This window comes from Lithobates pipiens, unplaced genomic scaffold (genome assembly GCF_037356315.1).
Source record: "Lithobates pipiens isolate NorthernLeopardFrog02 unplaced genomic scaffold, aLitPip1_a1.2 Scaffold_19, whole genome shotgun sequence".
In the NCBI taxonomy this organism is placed as follows: domain Eukaryota; kingdom Metazoa; phylum Chordata; class Amphibia; order Anura; family Ranidae; genus Lithobates; species Lithobates pipiens.
The window spans coordinates 102524421-102537558 of NW_027507764.1; the positions used below are offsets into that span (position 1 = coordinate 102524421).

The 13138-nt window shown below is 42.2% G+C and overlaps 1 protein-coding gene across 3 annotated transcripts in view; it reads right to left on the minus strand.

Annotated features, from left to right (window-relative positions):
• Positions 1-2945: 2945 nt before the first annotated feature.
• The window catches only part of WDR37 (WD repeat domain 37), a 284920-nt gene continuing 274727 nt past the window's right edge, over positions 2946-13138 (minus strand). For all 3 annotated transcript variants that reach the window (XM_077491119.1, XM_077491118.1, XM_077491120.1), the window contains one exon: positions 2946-6322. In XM_077491119.1, the coding sequence (XP_077347245.1) occupies positions 6191-6322 (132 nt within the window). In that variant the 3' untranslated portion in view covers positions 2946-6190. The remainder of the gene's footprint in view (positions 6323-13138) is intronic.

A 13138-nucleotide genomic window follows, 5' to 3' on the forward strand; every position in this document is an offset into this window, starting at 1 on the left:
TGAAAAACTAACTGGCTAAATGACAGAATTTCATCCAATATTTCATATAGTGTATGGCCAGCACAAGTCCAGTATTTCATAAAGCTGGATTTCTGCTTTGCAACACATATCTGAATAGCAGGTCTTAGGCTGCGTTCACATCTCAGCATTTTGAATCGTGGGCAGATTTGCTGTGATGCTGCTTGCAATTTCAAAGCACGATGTGTGAATGACAAAAATCGCAGAATGCACATTTGAATGGCACCTAAAATCGCAGTGCAGTTCTGCCACCATTGACATGCGATAAATCGGGATGCAAGCGCTGGCCACCTGCATTGCTTAACCACCTCCCGCCCGCCCTATAGCCGAATGACGGCCGTAGAGCAGGCGGGTTCCTTCGCCTGGCCGTCCCTGGACGTCCTTGTGTTTACTTCCACAATGTGCGCCGCCGGGGGCGCGCATCACGGAAGTTTTGTATTCGCCGTGTCTCCCGGAGACAGGCAAACAGATCGCCGTGAACGGCCAATCAAAGCGGCCGTTCACAGCACGATCCAAGCTGCCAATGGGAGATGATCTCAAATGTAAACATATGAGATCATCTCCCATTGCCGTGTCTCTCCCTCCTCACACAGAGACAGCGTGTGAGGAGAGAGAGGATCTGTGAGTCAGCCCCAGTGCCATCTGTCAGCCCAGTGCCATCTGCCAGTAGTGCCAGTGCCACCTGCCAGCGCCATCAGCCCCAGTGCCAGTGCCACCTGCCAGCCCCAGTGCCATCCGTCAGCCCCAGTGCCGCCAGTGCCACCTGCCAGCACCAGCTGTCAGCCCCAGTGCCACCTGCCAGCGCCACCCGTCAGCCCCAGTGCTGTCAGTGCCAGTGCCACCTGCCAGCCGCAGTGCCATCTGCCAGCCCCATTTGCCAGAGCAATTAGCCAGAGCAAATAGCCAGCACCATCTCCCAGTGCCAGTGCCATCTGTCAGCGACATCTGCCAGCCCCATCTGCCTCCAGTGCAATCTGTCAGTGCCACGTGGGGTCACTTTGTGGGCATTTCCATTGTCCTGGTGCTCCAGGGCCTTCAAAACTGTAATAGGTGGTTGAGAAATAAGATGTGTAATTTATGCTCCTAGAACACCTGATGGTGCTATTTCAATATTGGGCCTCTGTATGTGGCCAGGCTGTGTAAAAGTCTCACACATTTGGTATCGTTATACTCAGGAGTAGTAGTAGAACGTATTTTGGGGTGTCATTTTTGCTATGTACATGCGATGTGTTGGAAATATCTTATAAATGGACAACTTTGCGTAAAAAAAAAAATGCGTTTTCATTTTTTTTCCACATTTTCCCAAAACTTCTGAAAAAAAAATGAACCATTCAAACGACTCATTATGCCTCATAGATTATACGTTGGGGTGTTAGCTTTCCAAAATGGGGTCACTTTGTGGGCATTTCCATTGTCCTGGTGCTCCAGGGCCTTCAAAAATGTAATAGATGGTTGAGAAATGAAATGTGTAATTTATGCTCCTAGAACGCCTGATGGTGCTATTTCAATATTGGGCCTCTGTATGTGGCCAGGCTGTGTAAAAGTCTCACACATTTGGTATCGTAATACTCAGAAGGAGTAGCAGAACGTATCTTGTGGTGTCATATGTGGTATACACATGCCATGTGAGAGAAATAACCTATTACATTAAAAATTTTGTGAGAAAAAAAAAAATAAAATCTTCATTTTGCAAAGAATTGTGGAAAAAAGATGACAACATGCATCTTAGTAAATACCTTGGAATGTCTACTTTCAAAAAAGGGGTCATTTGGGGGGTATTTATACTTTCCTGACTTGTTAAGGGTCACAAGAAATGAGATAGTCCACCAGTACATCAGGTGTGATCAATTTTGTGCGATTCGCACCACAGCTTGTAGACTCTCTAACTTTCACAAAGACCAAATAATATCCACTAATTTGGGTTATTTTTACCAAAGATATGTAGCAGTATAAATTGTGGCCAAAATTTTTGAAAAAAAATTATAATTTGCAAAATGTTATCACAGAAACAAAGAAATATGCGTTTTTTTTTCAAAATTTTCGGTCTTTTTTCATTTATAGCGCAAAAAATAAAAACCCCAGAGGTGATCAAATACCACCAAAAGAAAGCTCTATTTGTGGGGAAAAAAGGACACAAAATTCATTTGGGTACAGTGTTGCATGACTGAGTAATTGTCATTCAAAGTGTGAGAGCACCAAAAGCTGAAAATTGGTCTGGTCAGGAAGGGTGTTAAAGTGTGTCGCCCAAAAAAAAAAAAAATTGAGCTACTTTTGGGCAACAACCTTTTTGGGCGACGGGCTTTACGCAATGCAGGTTGCCGCAATGGTGACAGAACCGCAATGCGTGTTCTGCAATTTGTCATTCACACCCTGTCACTTTGAAAACGCAGGCAGAATCATGGCAAATCTGGGTGCAGAGCTGAATCACACACAAAAGGGACACACTCATCTCCTCCTCCCCTCCAAGTACAGCACCATATAAATCTTCATTCTCCAGTAGCAGCCAACTAGATTGTAAGCTCTGATGAGCAGGGCCCTCCGATTCCTCCTGTATTGTCACTGTACTGTCTGCCCTCACGTAAAGCACTGTGTAAACTGTTGGCTCTATATAAATCCTGTATTATAACAACCAGTGCTGGGCTTTCCCATTATATAGATCTGCATCTAATGCACAAACTAAAGCACCTTGTATTTAACTTCAACGTATAAAATTAACATTTTGTTTTCAAGTCATCATAGTAATGATATATTATATTTAATATAAGTTTATAGACATAAAGAAATAAGATAAAACTGAACCTTAACCTTTCCCTTTAACTGTAAATACTATATTTTCTTGGGGGGGGTGAGACATAGAACAACTACAGTATTACATTTTATTCTTTACAAAAAGCATTTTCCAGTGAAAGCTTCACCTAGACGTCTCCTGGAGTGTGATTGTATCTTTATTCATGTGTAAATAATACAAAAGGCAGTTGAGATATAGACAATTATCTCAAAGTGGAGAATCTGTAGCATCTATTTGCTTATTAATCATAGATTCACATATTTCCAAAAGCAACCAAGTCAACAACAACATTTTATAACACGACTTAACAACCCAGCATTGAAATGTAAATAGAAAAATAATCTGCAATGGGTATGAAACATTATCGTTTGAAAAGAAAAAACCCTTTGAAATTGCAGCTTTTTTATTTTTGGAAATGGTTCTCAAAGTTGTCAAAGTCATTCCTAAGAAGGTCATCTCACATACACTGCCAATGCTATTTGAAAGTGTTACAAATTGTTCAGAACGGCATCTTGGAGCTAAAGTGCTTTAAATTTGCTTTAATATTCCTGTGATGGAAACTCACATTGTGTGCCTGATTTCAATTGTCACAAGCACAGGCTCACAGGAGATTATTGTTTGGCTGGGCTGTGACCCTCTAACTGCTGTGGAACTACAAGATCCAGCATTCCCATTCCAATAGCAGGGGTTTGATTCATATTTAAATGAACTCAGGTCTAATGGAAAATCAGACAACAGCCAGAACTCAATCTACATACTTGTTCCAGATCATCATTCAAGATAAAGGGACAGCCAGGCAACTAACGCTTTAATGAGGGGTCATCAATAGAAGCCTCTATCATTCTCTTACTGCAGGTTTTCTTTAATTTGGCCCGGCAACATCCCGATAGGATGGGAGCAGGGCCAACATGCATCTTTCTTTCTACCATCTTCCTTGCTCCCTGAAAATGTGTATGTCCACCTCCTATATAAGCACACCTTAAATGTAGCAGAATAGGGAAAGCTTTTGCTTCATCGTGGCTTTTCTTGCCTTAGACTTGTTCAGCTATGACCTACTAAGAACTAGCTGTGGTTACAGAGGCTTAATCCAGCCATAGACTGTTCAAATCTCGGGACTGGCTGAGAACTGAACCATGTTTGGGCAGGCTGATTGTACACAAGTCAATCCATTTAACGACTTGGGTACAACCAGCATGTCGGACTCTTATGAAGAGATTATTACCATCGGCTATAGGCTCTAACAATAATCACTGTGTTCTCCAGGTAGGGATGGCTCCCCGTACCTCCCTTCCCTGTTGTAAGAACACAATAGCTCTGCGGAAGGCATTCCTCTATCAACTACTGGGTAGATTAGGGAATCGACCAATTTTCTTTTACTTATGACTGTTAGGGCTCATGTACACTACAGTTTTCTAAACTTGAGTTTAGGAGCTTTTGGTGTTTTTTCTGCTGCAGTTAGGGGAGGTTCAACCTCCCTCTCCTGAACGTGGAAGAAATGCAATTCAGAATAGGAACATTTTGACCATAGCCTGCAAAATCAAGGTGCAATTTTGCAGTGTTTTGCACTTTCCCGTGGCTGGTGGTCAACCTAGTCTGTGTGTACATGTGCCCTTAGAGGCTTGGGTAAATCAACTTAGATGCAAAAAGTAATTAAAGTGAACTTGTGCTTTGAGAATGCAGGGCACAAGGGGTTCTTTTTAATTATTTGTGTCTCTGCCACTTTGTTTAGCCATCAGGAATAATTTTGAACTTGGGTTCACTCCGAAGTGGTGTTCAGCCAAACCTGGAAGAAAGCTGTCAGAGATGGCCAGCTCTGATGCAATCTAGGGCATTCAGCATGTACACAAAGAGGCAGGGATGCTCATGACATCATTAACCCAATATCACCAGGTGGCTATATTAAGTCAATATGTAAGCTCTAGTTCCTGGGTGCTCAACCTGTGGTCCTCCAGCTGTTGCGGAACTAAAAGTCCCACGAGGCACTGGTAGCTGCTCACAGTTACAGGCGTGACGCCCAAAGGCAGAGGCATGATGGGACCTGTAGTTCCACAACAGCTGAAGGGCCACAGATTGAGCACCCATGTGGCTGGTTGGAGCTTAGCCAGGGCTGACTATATTCCCGTATCCATTTGACAGCAATGGATCAATCACTAAGCAGTGTATTTTCTTCACTCCAGGTAGCTGAACAGAGTGGCCGGGTGAGAGGGACTAGAGTGGCTGCAAAAGGTTATTCACATGCTCTTCCATATCCTGAATTGAAATGGAATGGTGAGGGAACCAAGGAACGGTAAGTAAAGGCTGCTGGGGTGAAGGGCTTTAAAGTGAACGGTATGCTTTTCTCTGCATAGGCAAAGAACAAGTTTGCCTTAAGAAGGTACAAAGATGAATTATGAAATGTACCCCATCAGTGTGCATGCATGCTGCAGAGAAAGAAAAGTCCACTTCATGCTGGTCACTGTAGTTCCAAAACAACAAAAATCTTTAGAATTTTTTTTTTTTTTTTTTCGCTAGGTAATTTACCATTTTGAAAGATGCATGAATTTCTGCCACTGGCACCTTGCAAATAGTTGTCATGAAATAACTTTCCCATTTCAAGAAACAACAAAACCAGAAGCAAATTTTACAGCTGGGAACAAAGTCCTTTAAAGTCAGCTCTAAACTAGGAGCACAGTCTTTAGAATAATACTATCTTGAAACATCCTAAAAAAAAAAAACCTCTATCACTTGTTAAATGCTTTACGTCTTGAAATCATACAGCAGTTCCATGAATAAAAAATAGACATATTAAAAAAAACAAAAAAAAAACAATAAAATGCTAAAGCTTGAGCCAAACAAATAAAAATAACACCGGAACCAATGAACACGTCGTGATGGGTTCATTATTTAATGCTGAACTAAGCAGCGAGTGAAGTATACACTCTATTTCATAGTTTATTTCTGTAACAGTTTATAATTTACTTTTTTGTATTTTATAGTATTTTCTGCCTTACAGGAGGCAGATACGCCCATGTATAAATGCAACTATTACATCCTTCACAACAATGACATAAAGTTCACATTTATTTCACAGAAATGTAATACCCTAATGCTCATCTATGCTGGGTAATGACAGACGCAGAGCACTAGGAGGCGCCCTGCGCAAAGCCACTGTTTAATGGATGATATCTCAGATAAAATGCACGTCATGGATAAAACTATCTGAGAAAGAGCCTGTTGTCACTGAATCACCCCCCGGATATGCCATGTAGAGGGGGACAAGGACACGTTTACAAAGCACTCATGTCTTGGATCTCACAATGATGGCAGGCTAATAAGTGCCTGCGACAAAAAGAATAGTGTTCATGGTCAAAACACAGAATCCACAAGTGTGTGGCCATCTCAGGATTATTTCTCTTGCAGCAGGGCCGGGATGTTGATGTTCCAGCCTATGGCCTGGCGATCAAAGCCACAAGAGAAGAGGTTGCAAGTCGGGTGATCTTCGCTCCAGACGGTGCAGCACACCATTCTGCGGTGGCCCTAAAATTGTGTCCAAACAAAAAGAAAATTAACGTACATTGCAGTTCTATTATTCAACTTAAGATCTAAAATTCACCTACACTTCAGTCGTCATTTTTTTCAGCTTTATTGTAATTGAAAACAGGTCCATGTTGTCTTTTGAAAGAACCCCTCCACTGCTTACCAAAGCCTAACTCATAGTCTCAGATGCCAGTTTTTTGGATTCTTGATGGTTCAACTGTACCACAAACATTTTTCAGGTAATTCCTTACATGTATTTAAAGAGACAACATAGAAATCCAAATATGTAGTTGCATTGTAAAACTAGCAACATCCATGGGTGCTCAACCTGTGGCCCTTCAGCTGTTGCGGAACTACAAGTCCCATGAGGCATTGCAAGCCGCTGACAGTTACAAGCATGATTTCCAAAAGGAGAGGCATGATGGGACTTGTAGTTCGGCTACAGCTGGAGGGCCACAGGTTGAGCATCCATGATAGTCCTTACTACGAATGGCCTTGTTTCTCTCACTGTAGCTGGGTTATAGCTAAGTTTCCAACTGTCCCTGTTATTGATGGACTGTCCCTGATTTGGAACAAAGTCTCCCTTGTTCCTCATCATTTGTCCCTTATTTTGGTCTGAACCTGGGGGTTCAAGTAATTTTTTTTTTTTAATTCTCCTTTAACCACTTGCCTACCAGGCCAATTATGACATTTCTCTCCTACATGTAAAAATCATAATTTTTTTTTGCTAGAAAACTTACACTGAACCCCCAAATTTTTTTTTTTTTTTAGCACAGACCATAGAGAATAAAATGGTGGTCATTACAACTTTTTATCTCACATGGTATTTGCGCAGCAATTTTTCATGCATTAAAAAAAAAAAAACAGTAAAGTTAGCTCAATATTTTTGCACAATGTGAAAGATGATGTTACATTGAGTAAATAGATATGCAACATGTCAATCTTCAAAATTACACACGCTCGTGGAATGGCACCAAACTTCGATACTTAAAAATCCCCATAAGCGACGCTTTAACATTTTTTTTGCAGGTTACATGTTTTGAGTTACAGAGGTGGTCTTGCTCTAACGTTTGCAGTGATACCTCACATGTGTGGTTTGAACGACATTTACATATGTGGGTGCGACTTACGTATATGTTCGCTTCTGCGAGCAAGCAGACAGGGGCCCTTTATTTTTTTTTATTTTTTTTTGTTAAATTTTACTTTTATTTTTCTAGTTTGATACTTATTGAAATTTTTTTTTTATTATTATTTTATTCCTTTTTTTTTTTATTTATTCTTTATTTTCAGATTTTTCAGAGTATACAAACATAAACTATTCAACGTAATAATAAGTACAACAACATTTCTTTAAGAATGATCTCCCTTATCCCTCCCTCCCCACCCCTCTCACTCGGTCCCTTCCCCGGGCCTTTTCCATTTTTTCCCTCTCTGTCTTGTTTTTCCCTCTTTCTGCTTTTTCCCTTCTTCTTTACTAACAATCAAGCAGCTTTAAATAACCTTCAGTTTTTCCAAATTGTATCCACGGTCGCCATTTATATTGATATCTCCCTTCTAGGTTATCCAGTTTATAGATTGTCTCTTCAATATTTCGTGTCCTTTCTAACCTTTCTACCCACTCCTTCATCGAGGGAGGGTCGGGTTTCCTCCATCTCCGCGGGATCAGTGCCTTAGCGGAGTTCAATAAAACAGGAACCAGGGAGTACCCATACTCTCTCTCTCCTTTTTCCAAGTCGTGGAATAAGCAAACCCATGGGTCTCTTCTAATCCCTTCCCCTGTTATTTCAAAGATAGCTTTTATAATTTTCTCCCAAAATATCTGTATCTTAGGGCACTCCCACCATATATGGGCGAAGGTCCCCACCGCTGAGCAGCCTCTCCAGCATGTTGCGGGGGTCTCGCTACTAATTTTATTTCCTTGCTGTGGAGTTATATACCACCTTGTTAAAAGTTTATATGACATCTCTCTAGTTTGAAGGTCTTTGGCCACCGAGTACGTTCGTCTAATAATCCTGTTTCTTTGGAGATCATTATTCAGCGGTCCCAGTTCATTTTCCCACTTCTCCATATAGGGGGGTATTTTTGCTCTTCTACCTCTATTAAGATGTCATATATTTTTGAGATCCTTTTTACAACGCATTGAGGGTTCCCTATCAGCTTCTCCAGAGGTCTAAGTTGCTCCTGTCCTCGTAGTGGTTGTGTTAAAGACTGAATAAAATAATATAATTGTGAATATCTCCACTTATCTAAAGGCTTGTGCCCCCACTTTTCTATTAATTCCTCATATGTGCATACCCTATTCCCATCCATAACCTCTTGTAATTTAATTTTATCTTTCTTAGCCCATCTGCTATAATATACATATTCCTCTTGCCCTGGTAAGAAAAATTTAGTGTCTAGTAATGGCATAAATGGTGAGTTGTGTTCCCACTTGTGTCTCTCATTTATTGTGTCCCATATTCGCAGTGACCCTTTTGTCAATAAATTTGTGCTAATCCCTAATTCTCTATATTTTGCGGGTATCCATATTATCTCCCCTAATTCCCTTCTGCTTAACTTCATTTCTAATTCCACCCAATCCTTCCCCTTTTTATTGTGTGTCCAGTCTGTGATTTGTGAGATTGCTATGGCCTCGTAGTACTTTTTGAAATCGGGCATTGCTAATCCTCCTCTGACTTTACTTCTTATCAAAGTATTAAGGGCCACCCTCGCCGCTTTTTTTTTCCATATGAATCTTTTAATCGTCGTTTTTAATTTATTAAGATATCCCTGGGGTAATAATATGGGGACCATTTGACATATGCAAGTAAACATTGGTAAGATGAACATTTTAACTGTATTTATTCTCCCTATCCAAGATAAAACTTTGTATTGGATCTTATCTAAATGCTGTTTAATTTTGTTCAGTAGGGGGATATAATTAGCCTCAAACAAGTCCCCCATCCCTGCTGTAAGCTTTATTCCTAAGTAGGCCAGTTCCCTCCCACTCCATCTAAAAGGGTATTTAGTTTGTAGGATTCTCTGTTCTTCTGCTGGTATATTTAAGTTTAGAATTTCGGATTTAGTTGCGTTAACCTTAAAATTGGAGACTTTCCCATATTTTTTAAGTTCTTCCAAAATCGCCGGTATAGAGGTCTCCGGGCTAGAGATATAGAGCAGAAGATCGTCTGCAAAAGCAGCAACCCGATAATCCCTCTCATCTACCCGTATTCCCTGGATGTTTTGATTCTTCCTAATAGCAGTCAGGAGGGGTTCTAGTGCTAGAATGAATAGTATTGGGGAAAGCGGGCAGCCCTGTCTTGTCCCGTTGCACAGTTCAAGGGGGCAGGACAGGGCCCCGTTTATTCTTATTTTAGCTTTAGGCTTAGTATACAAAGCTTCTATCCACCCTCTCATCCTCTGTCCCAATCCATATCGCTCCAACACTTCGAATAAGAACCCCCAACTAACCCTGTCAAATGCCTTTTCGGCATCTATAGACATGAGTATCGAGGGGGTCTTCTGTCTTATGGTTTCCTGGCTTAGCATAATGGTCTTTAGTACGTTATCCCGACCTTCTCTCCCCTGAATAAAACCAACCTGATCCTGCTGTATCCACTCTGGGACATGAGGTCTTAATCGTTCAGAGATAATTTTTGCAAAGAGTTTAATATCTGAATTTAGCAAGGAAATTGGCCTGTAGCTTTCCACTGCCAACGGATCCTTTGCCTCTTTCAAGATCAGGACCACATGCGCCAGTAATGTCTCTTCTCGAAATTTTCCATCCCTCCCCACTGCATTAAAATACGCGCATAGTTTTGGGGCCAGCTGTTTTTGAAATTCCTTGTAGTATGATATCGGGAAACCATCTGGCCCGGGGCACCCTCCCTTAGCTGTATTTTTGATCGCCCATTCAACTTCCGACTTTGATATTGGGGCTTCTAGTGCTTCCATTTCCATTTGTTTAGCCTTGGGAATATCTATCCCTTTCAAATAGTCCTTTATTGCTTCCCGGCCTCCATTCTCTAAGGTTTCCTGTTGAATATTATATAGGGCTTTGTAATATGTATAGAACGTGTTCACTATATCCTCTGGCATATTTTGTATGTCCCCCGCCTCATTTCTTACTTTTGGGATAAAGGTTCTGCTTTTCTTATCCTTCACCCTCTTGGCCAGCCATTTACCGGCTTTGTTTCCCCATTGATACATCTCTGTTCCCAGAATGTGATAGGCGGCCCTCCTGTCCTGTTCCAGGTAGTCTTCTAGTTCTCTCTTTTTTTTTACTAGATCCTGAGTATCGTGTAGTCCCCTTGGTCTGCTACCCAGCTCCAATCTCTGGATTTCTTCATACAGTAGGGTTTTCCTCCTCTCTCTCTCTCTCTTTTTTCCTGCTCCAATCCCTATTAATACCCCTCTTATTACCACTTTATGCGTTTCCCATAGTATAGGGCTTGTGATTCCCGGTGTATCATTTAATCTGAAAAACTGTTCTATCTCCCTCTCAACCTTGCTTACAGAATCCTTATCCTGTAACAGAGATTCATTCAATCTCCAATTCAACCTCGGTCCATGATCCTCTCCTATCTCCAACCCAATCATAACTGGTGCATGATCTGACACAGTTCTAACTTTTATTTCCGCCTTCTTAAGTGCTTTCAGAAATGAATGTTCCAGGAAGATATAGTCTATTCGAGAGAAGGAACCATGGACCGAGGAGAAGCATGAATAATCCCTATCCTTTGGGTGAAGTACTCTCCAGGTATCCTGTAGTTGGAATGCAGCCAGCGCCCTTAAAAACATTCTCTGCTTATATACCGATGTCCTTGGGCCTCCCGCTGAAGTATCAATTTTAGGGTTTACACTCCAGTTAAGATCTCCAGCAAGAATTAATTTCCCCTCTTTAAAATCCTCTAATTTATTCATAATTTTCCTTAGGAATATGTCCGCATTCTCGTTTGGGGCATAAATGTTTACAATTGTGCATTTAAGGTTAAACAACATTCCTTTTAAACACAGGTATCGTCCCTCCGGGTCCACCAGTCGCTCCTCTAAATTAAACCTCGTTGTTTTACTGAAACCTATTGCAACCCCTCTGGAGTACGAGGATGGGGAATCCCCATAAATCCATACCGGGAAATCAATCGAATTCAGTCTGACCCCTGAAGTGCATGTTAAGTGCGTCTCCTGGAGACATGCTATATTTGCCTCCATATGCTGCAGCTCATCGTTTATTCTATGTCTTTTCATTTTTGTATTTAAGCCCCTTACATTATAAGTAATAACGTTAACTATCCCCATACCTCTCTTCCAAGGGTCATTCTCCCTCTCTTTTTGGAGCGTCTAGTGAACCCGTTGGTGACCATACCTGCTACCCCTGTAGAAGGACCGAGTGAGAGCCCATAAAAAACCCCCAAAAAACCGAACCCCCCCTCCCTCCCCTTGTCCTATAACAAAACGTCTCGTAAGACTGGGTAGGACTCCCCTTTTCATGTTAAACCTATGGGACTGGTAGGCCAGTGTCGGTGGTCTCCTCTCCTCCATAGTATCCCTGGGGTTCGCCCCCATGTCCGTCCGAAACTCCCCCAAGCCTCCCCCCTCTCCTCCCCTCCTCCCTCCTCCTCTTAATCCCCTGTTCAAATTTATCTCAGCTTCAAGTAATTGGATTCTTTCGACTCCAATCGCTCGGCCTATCCTGTCTAATAGTCCTTTGGGTCCTACTCCTCTCACCCCCTAGAACCTCTTCAGTGTCCCATTCTATCTGTGGAGCAGGATGTATCCCTAACTGTTCACAAAATTCTTGTAGGTCCTCCGGGAAACGTAGAACCGCAGATCGTCCGTCTTTCTTCCCTATGAGGCACGCCGGAAATCCCCACTGATATGGGATGTCGGCTGCTCTCAATAGTTCCGTTAGCGGTTTCAACCGTCTCCTTCTTCCAAGCGTCTCCCCCGCTAAGTCGGAGTAAATCTGCAATTCCACGTCTCTGTAGGACACCCCTGGCTGTGTTCTAACTTTTCTCATTACCTGCATTTTTTCTGCTACATGGTGAAATCTCGCTATGACATCTCGTGGGGCTTCTGATCTAACTCCAAAAGGTCGTGTCATCCTGTGTATTCTATCTAGCTTCAGTGGGGTTATAGCTTCTCTATCTAATAAGGGATTAAGAATCTGTTGGGCTATCTCTCCAAGGGCAGATGCGCTAATTGTCTCAGGGAGACCTTTTATTCGTATGTTCTTCCTTCTACTTCTATTCTCCTGGTCTTCTAATTTGTATCTAATTGCTCTATTTCCCCTACGGAGGGCTGTTACCTGCTCTAAGATTCCATCTATTCTGTGCTCCTGGGCCTCTACTTTGTTTTCCACCTCCTCTACTCTCCCCAAGACCAAACCAATGTCCTCCCTTATAGTTGCAATATCTGCCCTTAGAGAGATCTCCATTCTCATGAACATCTCTGAGAGCATCTCCCTAATCTGTGGGGGCTGGTCGGATTCCCTTTGTCCATCCAGACTCCTTTCTCCTGCCTCTATATGTTCTAGTCCCTCCCTTCCTTGAGCTTCATTCTGGCTGCTATCCCCACTGTGTAAGTTCGCGCTATTTTTTTTTTTAAGTTCAGTTGCCTTAACGACCGGGTTTTTTGTCCCTCTGCTATCTTCTCCCCTCTGTCTGCTTAGGCCCGGGCGGAGCAGTTTTTCCATCCTGGGGCTACCAGACTCTTCTTCTGCTCTTATGCTAGTGTTCGCGGCCATATATTTTTGAATTCCGACCGGGCTTGCGGCGGGGGTTACTTGTTTATTTGTCTTGCCTGCTTTCCCTCTCATCCTGGCAGCCCTATCAAAAT